The sequence below is a fragment of the Glycine soja genome, chromosome 9 (assembly GCF_004193775.1).
Source record: "Glycine soja cultivar W05 chromosome 9, ASM419377v2, whole genome shotgun sequence".
Lineage (NCBI taxonomy): Eukaryota > Viridiplantae > Streptophyta > Magnoliopsida > Fabales > Fabaceae > Glycine > Glycine soja.
Window position 1 is genome coordinate 23777340 of NC_041010.1, and position 9318 is coordinate 23786657.

The following is a 9318-nucleotide window of genomic DNA, read 5'->3' on the forward strand; positions in this document are numbered from 1 at the left end:
TGTTTATGAAGAGGATGAACATAGTGTTGTGGAGGATTAAGATTATTAATTTATAATTAACTTATAACTATTAATTAGAATTATTTGTTAATAATCTACTAAAAAGACCAAAATCGCCAATTTATAAAACTAAGGGAACTAAAGGTTACAATTAAACATCAAGGGAGCCAAAATCGTGAATTTGGAAAATTAGGAAACTAATTTGCAAGTTAGTCATTTTTTAGGCTGAATTGTGATTTTTGGTCCCCTAATTTTTCAAATCCATGATTTTGGTCCCTTGATTTTTAATTGTAATATTTGATCTCCTTAGTTTTATAAATTTGTGATTTTAGTCCCCCTGATAGATTATTAATTGATAATTGTGATTATTAGAGATATTAAATTAATTATAGATTAAATAAAAAACATTAATCATTAAATTTTTTTTATAGAAGACTATTAATCCTACTGTGATGTTACTAGTGGTGGACTTGCATGCGACAATGAAAGTAGAAGAGATGTTTACACAGAAGAGGAGAAACATAGTGTTGTGGAAAATTATGTTTAACAATTTTTTATTCAGTTTTTTAATAATTAATATTTTGATTAATTTATAATTAACTTAATAACTCAATTAATCATAATTATTTATTAATAATTTATCATGAGGACCAAAATCATGAATTTAAGAAATTAGGGGACCAAAATTACAACTTAACCTTATTTTTTTTACTAGTATACATTTTTTTTTTCTTGCCCCAGAATGAAACGTATAAACCATATGCGCACACCACTTGATCTGCAAATTTGGTAAACCATATTTCTATTATAATTTATAAACTATATGCACTTTATACTGAAATATCGAGCAGGATTTAAAAACTTAAAACTTCAGAATATTTCAACACTTTATCTGGTTGGTTTGTTATGAAGCTCTACCAATAAGTGACCTGTGTTTTCTAACTTTGGAAAAATGGTGGGACTCTCATGCATTGTACGTTTGGGTACAATTGGTTAAACCACAACACTTTGGGTACAAGTGGTTTAACCACAATATGTTGGTTTTCTTCAGGAATGAACTACTCAATTGACCTTTTTTGTAGTTTGTTTGATTTGGAGAAGAGAATGTCCAAACTCCAAAACCAAAGAAATAATAGTAAACACCACCTAAAATAATAAACACTAAACAAGAAAGCTAAAGTAAATATGTACTAACATGTTTGAGTGCTGGAACCATATTTGAACCTGTCCACAGAAACTAGTATCCTACACCTAAACCAGAACAACAATATTAAACCAGATCTTACTTATACACAGGAAACAAATATCATAGAAAGTATAAACTATTTCGCAGATTCTCATAAAAACCAGTCCTCATACGTTGGCACTTAGCCTTGATCACTATTCTGCTGCACAATGCTTCCTACTTTATTAAACAGTTCTATACACATTCACAATCATCCTTGCAGGGAGGTTTAGAATATAAATTAGGCATTTGCACATAGCTTATCATTACAAGGCAAGTACCTAATGAACAGTTCTAACTATCATCCCTTTACACATAGCTGAGTGCTATCCAAACTCAGTGAAATTAGATAAGAAAATGGATTGAACTACAATGCACACTCATAATAACATTCACCACTTTGTTGATTTACATTTGGCAGATATTCCACTCCCTTGAAAGTAAGGCTTGAAGGTTCTTATAACTTCTTCATAGGTTGGTCTCTTGTAGTCCACTGCCTGTAATCAGTTATCATTCATTATTAGTCTTTCAAATGGAAAAAAATTACACCTATTTCAAATCTCCTTTTTTCCAACAAACCTGCTCAATAACTTCTTCAGGGTCTGCCCATTTCCATTCTGCAAATTCACGTTCTGCTTCCCCATTAGCTAAGTTGACCTCACTGTCATCTTTTGTTAATCTCATAAGAAACCTATCAAATGATCATAATGAATGTCATAAAAAGCAGAGTTTTGGTAGGATATAGACATCAATGCACTCAACTAAAAAAACAATAGAATGTATCGGCTTTGCTAACTGTACATTCACATAACTGGATAATTAAGAGTTAAGACAATTCTCATTCTCACTACCAGAAGTGTAGTAAGCTTGGGACACTGCATTTGTAAGTTATCCATATTTTAACCTAACTTGGCATGCCATAAGTAAACAGGATAGCCATCTTGAGTAATGAAAAAACCTATTGGGAAAAGTGGATGATTTCTCATATCTACATTAAAGTACACAATTGACAAAACAAGCACCAAACCTGAAACTCCAGATCAAACAACTACCACACAAGATGGAAAAAATGCACAAAACACAAACACCAATTTTTACTATGAAAGGATCACAATGTAATCTCCATATACGAATACTACAGGTATTATATTGTCTCTCTTCACTCACACTCAGGATTTTCACTTTTGCCTTTTCTCTAGCTTCATTGTGTTGATTGTTGAAGACTGTTGTTCTCTTGTAGCCATGTAAGTTGTGAGTGGCCTTCTTTGGACACTTATCCTGGTAGGATGTTTCATATGTTGATAAACTTTAATTCCGATGTCTTAACCAGCATTATGGACCAAACTGATTTAATTTCATTTATCTTTCACCCAGTTGGGTGGTCATATTTTTCAGTATAGGGATACACCACCGAAGTTTTAGATTAGAGGTAATTTTTTCAAAAGTTAGCACTGAAATGTCAAGTACGTGGCTATGTAAAGCACATAAAATAAATTAAAACAAAATACGCACCACTTTTGAGCCTGTCCATGCCATTCACCTCCCCATAGACGATTGACTTTAGCCTTCACAGCAGGAGGGAAATCATATGTCAACCATTTCTGAACCTGTAATGCACAAGCTCGGTCAAATGTATTAAAAGATCAACATCCACCCAGTTATCAAAATGATCAGAGTTTTATATATAATGTACCAAGTCATAGATGTATAAATGCTTCTCTTAAACCTAATTCTGGGTGTTTCTGTTTCATGCTTCTGATTGTTTTTGTTCATTTTATTACACAATGGTAAAAATACTTTAAACTCAATAAATTGAATGTTGTAAGATTTCACTGATCTATAGATAGAGCTTAGATTATATATCAACAACAAATTTACTGTTTTTGCAGAAGAAACTTAATCTGAATGAGAAAAGATTTTGTGCAAACCTCAGCAATTATCTCAGCAGACACTATTCCAGTTTCTTCTCGAAGTTCCCTAACGGCAGCAGATTTGGGCTCTTCACCATCTTCAATTCCCCCCTGAGAACCCCAAAAGAACAGTCAATTTTATCAGAACAATTTAATACCATAAAGAGATAGAAAATAATTTACTTATTACAGGCAACAAAAGGGGGATATTTTTTAATAATCCTATAACCAAAATCTACAAAGAATCCACTTTTACAATGAGTTAGAACTTCGGTGCAAGGTGCCAAAACCATCCATAAATGTTTTTTGGTAGAAAGACCATCCATACACTAAAATTGTAAGAATATTAGAGTAATTAACTTATTAATCTTATCGGGCAGGGTTTATACCGGTGGTACATGTCATAAATTATTAGTATTCATCAGATCATTTGATTAATGATATGAAGGATACAATATCAATCTAATACAAAAATTCAGAATATTATTTAGAGCCTTCATTTTCTCTTTTCCTCTGCTTTATCCACCTAAATTATATTAATATTCAATTTCAATAATAGTATAGGTTCTTCTTGGAAGCATGATTGCTCAGTGTACTGTGTAGCCAGAATGAACCCAGATAAGTAAGGAATTTTTATGTCCTGGAAAATGGATGGTAAGTGGTAATGACAAAGCATATGAGTTTTGTTTTAAGCAAGCAATATGGCAGCACTTATAGAAAGATTCCTTATGTTATGTGAATGTGACACAACAGTTTCTTTGGCATTGTAAACATTGCTATGTTGTCAACATCAACAGAAGAGAGACAGGGATGTTAATGAAAAGCATTAGCAATAGCAAGCTCTAACCACTATGGTAACAGTGATGATTGCTTGCAACAGCATTCATCTACTAAAAAAGCCAACATGCCCTTACTGGTGAATGTGTCAAAAGAAATACTACATGATGCTCTCCAAAAATAAGGTTCTGCCTATATAATGCCTTCTCATCAAAGTTATATAAATCACTTGAATTCATGTTAAGAATAAAAAATGTTAGGTAAAGGTGTAAAACATGAGCTCACCTGAGGCATTTGCCATGCTCCTGGGACATTCAACCTAGAAGCCACAAAAATCTGAAAAACAAAATTAAAATCATGGTTAATCATCACGTAACAAAAGGAGGAGTTATAAGGTTAGTTTAGTGGTTGAAGGGAGAAGAGGGAAAAGAGAGGTTGTGGTTAATAACATTCTAACAAAACTAATAACTAATATTTGCCAATAAAAAAAAATCATGTTACAAAAGGACTGTACTATGGTGGAAAGGAAAACTTTCAAAACATTTTCCTCTCCAATTCATAGAATAGGCTAAAATCATACGCTAAACAAATCATTGAACAGCAATGTAAAATCTTTAATTAATACACAGTACACAAAAATAAATAAATAAACCCACAGAATTTCAAATCCAAAATACCAGTTCGCGTGTGTGCATTTTACAACATTTTGGATAACCTCATTAAAAACACTCGTTAATCACGGAAAGATTTAGGAAAGAAAAACAAAACAGAAAAAAAAACATGGATCTAAATTCAGCCTAGTAATACCTCCAATTTTCCAAATCTAGAAAAGGAAAACACTTTGCTTAAAAAAAACAAAAAATCAACCGGGGAGTGTTTCTGTAACATATTTGTTCAGTTAAGTACTACTATGTGGTGGGTGAATTTAAATATAATAACAACCTTGTATAACCGCTAGAGAAGAAGAATAATCAATCTTAACCACCGAATTAAATGAGACAAATTAACATTAGAATTTTTTTTAAAATAAAAAACTAAATTTTCCAGCTTTTAAACCGTTAATTTATTTAAATCCAGAAAAATAAAAGCAACCCCACCTGAGCATAACACAAATTAAGATCAGTATCATAACACATAACTGTCTTCCATAATTAAGAAATAAAACTAAACAAAAGATTTTTTTTATAACCATCTTATTAGTACGAAATTGTTCCGCCAAAACTAGCGACAGATCTTTGTCGAAGACCTTTAGCGCACCAAACAAAAGATTTAAAAACAACCAAAATCACAAACATGATGGGTGGGGGGTGGTGCATTAATATTTGGTAGCAAAAAAAAAAGAGAGAAACCTGATCATCGGAGTTGATGAGACAGACACCAACGTTGGGACGGTAACCTTGGGGAAGTCCCTCCATGGTTTGTTGAAGAAAAACAAACTTTTTTTATTTTTTATATTTTTTTTAATTTTTTTTTTCAGAGTATGTGAGTGTTGGAGATGTGGAGAGAACAGAGAAAGTGGTGTGGTGTTGTGGGCGTTGAAGAATGAAAAGAAAAGAAAAAGAAGAGAATAATGATATGATAAGGAAAAGGAAGTGAAAGAAAGGAAGAGTGAGTGACGCAGGCGAAGGTGGGAATGGAGTCAGAGACAGACAGACAGACACGGGAGGGTGGAGTTTTGCGATTCTCACCAAATCCACCCTTTTTATTATTCTCTCCTCTATGCTCCTAGCAATTATACAATACAATGCTCCCCAATCTATATATCTTGTTCTTCTTCTCTCACTTGTTCTAACTTAACTAACGCATATGTTCAACGGTGGTGATTTTATGACCACAACAATTTTTTGCAAGAAGAACAAGTTAGAATTATGTTAATGATTAATAATTAGTTTGAAGATTTAATACTTCTAAAATGGTTGAAAATAAGTAATATGATGTTGAGGAAAAAAATAAATGTATGTGTTAATAAAAGTGTGAGGATAAGTATCATACGTAAAAAAAATCATAAATAAAATTTTAAGTTTTTTTATTAAAATGTTTATTCAAACAAATAAAATGATAATGATACATCTTAGGTCTAATGAAAAATTATTATAATTCTAATTATTAGGTTAACATGTGTGTTCTTTTTAATTAAAATGTATGAGAATTAATATTTAAATTTTCAAAACCGTCATTCTTAAAAAAGCTTTTAAGAATAGTATTTTTTTTTTTTAAATGAATGAATGTGTTTGCCCTAAATTTATAAGAAAAAAAAAACCCTACGGAGAGAGATCAGAAATTTATAAGGGAGAAGACTCAGGGGGATAAAATAGGGTCGTGCACAAGTTATTAAAACCAACATGTGAAAAGGAGGGCGCAAGATAGCAAAATGTGCGCCGATGGTGACGCAGTCAATGAGATGAACACGCGGAGAGAGCACTAACGAACAAATCCAGCAAATAAAAAAAGCAGTGGGACCACCATCGAAGCGTTGACTTTCAGTGGCTCAAATTATGGAAATGGATCGAAGCATTTCTTCAATTTTCTTTTCTTAATATATTTATTTCTCTTCTTCTTCTTTTTTTCCAAGGGTGTACGATAAAGCATTAAAGGTTAATTAAGGTAAGGTGTCAAGGAAATACCAACAAAATTCAGTTCAACTCCGGCGAGTAACATGCACGTGATTCTGCTATTTCTAAGACTTCTAATTTTATGTTCACGAGATAATATCATTTATAAATTATTAAACATAAAATAAAAATAGTCAACCCTATAAACTATTAGTATCCTAGTCATACTATCACGCATTGTTTGTTTCTAGCATAGTTTTAAAACTCCAACTGATGATTGGCTCGGAAATTTTTTACCTATAAAATAAAAAAATAAAAAATTATATTAATAATATAAGTTAAAAATTATTTATTTTAATGATACAAAATATTATTCAGATGACAAATTGATTTTCCTAAATCAATTTCTCACTTTTTTTCTTAGTTAATAAAGTATCTTTGTGATATTATTACACATTGTTTGTTTCTAGCATAGTTTTAAAACTCAAGAATCATTGGCTTCGGAATTTTTCACCTATAAAATAAAAAAATAAAAATTACATAAATAATATAAGCTAAAAAATATTTTCCTAAACGATACAAAATATTATTTAAGAGAGAAATTGGTTCTCTTAAATCAATTTCTCACCTTCTTTTACTTTTTTTTTATATAGTTTAGAAATCAATTTTCTAGGAATCATTTTCTAAACATATCTTAAAAAAAAAAACAAGTTAAGAAATCAATTTTCTAATAACCGATTTCTTCATTACATTTTTTTCTTTTATTTCTTTTTAAATTGTTTTTATATTTTTTAATTTCTTTTTGTGTTATTAATTACCTATATTTATGTTTTGTTTAAATTGAAAATAATATTACTTTGCATATGTTGTTGTTAATTTTTTTCCATATTTTTTGTTTTATCATTTTTTAAGAGTTGAAATCTTTTTTAAAAGTGAGTGCTGAAATATCCCAATTAAAAAAAATAAAAAGACTAAAATTACTGATTCAAAAAAATAGGAAGACAAAAATAAGTATGTTTTTATTCCTTATATCTTCATTTTGTAGTAGTTTTATTGTTTTACCAAAAACACAATAGTAACTAGCAATAGTGACTAAAAACCCATAAAAATTACTCACATGAAAACTTTAGAATATTTAGATACAAAAACTAAAAAAGGAGCTCACATAAAGAGTCAAAAGACTAAATAAACCAAAAGCAATTCATAATCAATAAATAAGGAATCATCTAGAGTTGAGATCCTTTGTATTTTCATTTTATTTGATTATTAATACATAATTGAAAGTAAACAAAAAAATATATTTAACCAACAAGTTGAATTGAACTAAAATATTTAAATTATAAAATAGATATAAAATTACAAAAAATAGAATAAAATATTTAAATTTGAAACAATACAACAAAATTTTTAAAATAGAAAGAATATGTCATAAACTTAACGTTGTTGACTTGAGCCAACATGGTAGGGGCATTTGTTTTTTGAATGGTCGGGATGCGACTCATGGAACATTATTTTGATTGAGCTGGTTCTCGGATATCCATTTCGGTGTGTATACAAGAGGGGAAAGATGACCTTTAGAATTTCTTTTCTTAGCTGGGCCAGGGTAGATTCTTGGTTTGTGACACAGTGACCAATACGCTTCTTTGTGTAATTCCCTAAACAATCCTCTATATACGTTGGAGACACTTTCCAACATATATACAAGATGTATGTAGTTCTTATTACTCACGTGAGCATGCTTACAAACAACAACAACATGAGAACAAGGCATGAACACGTGAGTAATAAGAACCATGTGTTGCACCGATCAAACTTAAGAACAATGTGAGAGTTTGCCTTTCTCCACGCTTCTTCTATATGTTAGGAATTTTACAATTCCTAATTAATTAATTAATGTGGGTTATATATTATATTATAACATTTATATTAATTATTTACATTTTTTTGGGATCAATATAAATGATCTAATTTGGTGAGCCTATTAGACTATCATTAGAAAATTAATATGGATTTAATAAGCGGAAACCAATTTGGCCTGTTAGGGAATAATGAGAACTCTAACATGTTGGTGATCATTGTCATCCATATTTGATCTATGTCATCAAGTATATGTGACATTGGTGATCATTGTAGGTCAATCACGTTGGATAGTGATGAAAAATGCAACAGTTTCGTGTTACTATATAAGACGGACTAGATTGTTTAATGGAAGTCTAAAAAGTAAATAGTATACGGTTGCACGCTTAAATACTTTTGTAGTATAAATGGCTAAAGTAAATATGAAGCCCAAGTGAGAGATTGTTAGGAATTTTACAATTCCTAATTAATTAATTAATGTGGGCTACATATTATATTATAACATTTATATTAGTTATTTATATTTTTATGGGCTTAATATAAGTGATCTAATTTGGTGAACCTATTAGACTATCATCAGAAAATTAATATGGGCTTAATAAGGGGAAATCGGTTTGGCCCGTTAGGAATAATGAGAACTCCAACAAGTTAAAATCCTAAAGCACGGTTGTGGTCTCCAATACACCAAATCAAGAAACTGTATTCTCTTTTCCCCATCTAACGATAAAATGAAGGTCCCCACAAAGGAAAATGGTAATTTGGTTGAGGAAGATCACCAAACCAATTGCTCCTTATAATTGTTAATTTCGTTGCGTACTGTAGATCCAGGTATTCTTCATAGCCCCTCTTGATAATCTAACATAATATGTTCTTGGTGGTTATTGGTATTTTATAAAGATCTCCTAAAATTCCAACACCATAGCCTTGTTTAGTACTTGTGTATAAACTTGATCAGATGTAATCATTTGCTACGACTTCTCTCCCTATTTGGTTGAAC

The 9318-nt window shown here is 30.7% G+C and overlaps 1 protein-coding gene across 1 annotated transcript; it reads right to left on the reverse strand.

The window, feature by feature from the left end:
- Window positions 1-1266: 1266 nt before the first annotated feature.
- Window positions 1267-5614, reverse strand: LOC114425750 (nudix hydrolase 25-like). The gene is made up of 6 exons (XM_028392704.1): window positions 5262-5614; window positions 4198-4248; window positions 3154-3246; window positions 2738-2832; window positions 1805-1916; window positions 1267-1722 (listed from the first exon to the last, which is right to left on the reverse strand). Exons 1-6 carry the CDS (start codon window positions 5325-5327, stop codon window positions 1618-1620), a joined length of 522 nt encoding a protein of 173 aa, XP_028248505.1. The 5' UTR covers window positions 5328-5614; the 3' UTR covers window positions 1267-1617.
- Window positions 5615-9318: the final 3704 nt, after the last annotated feature.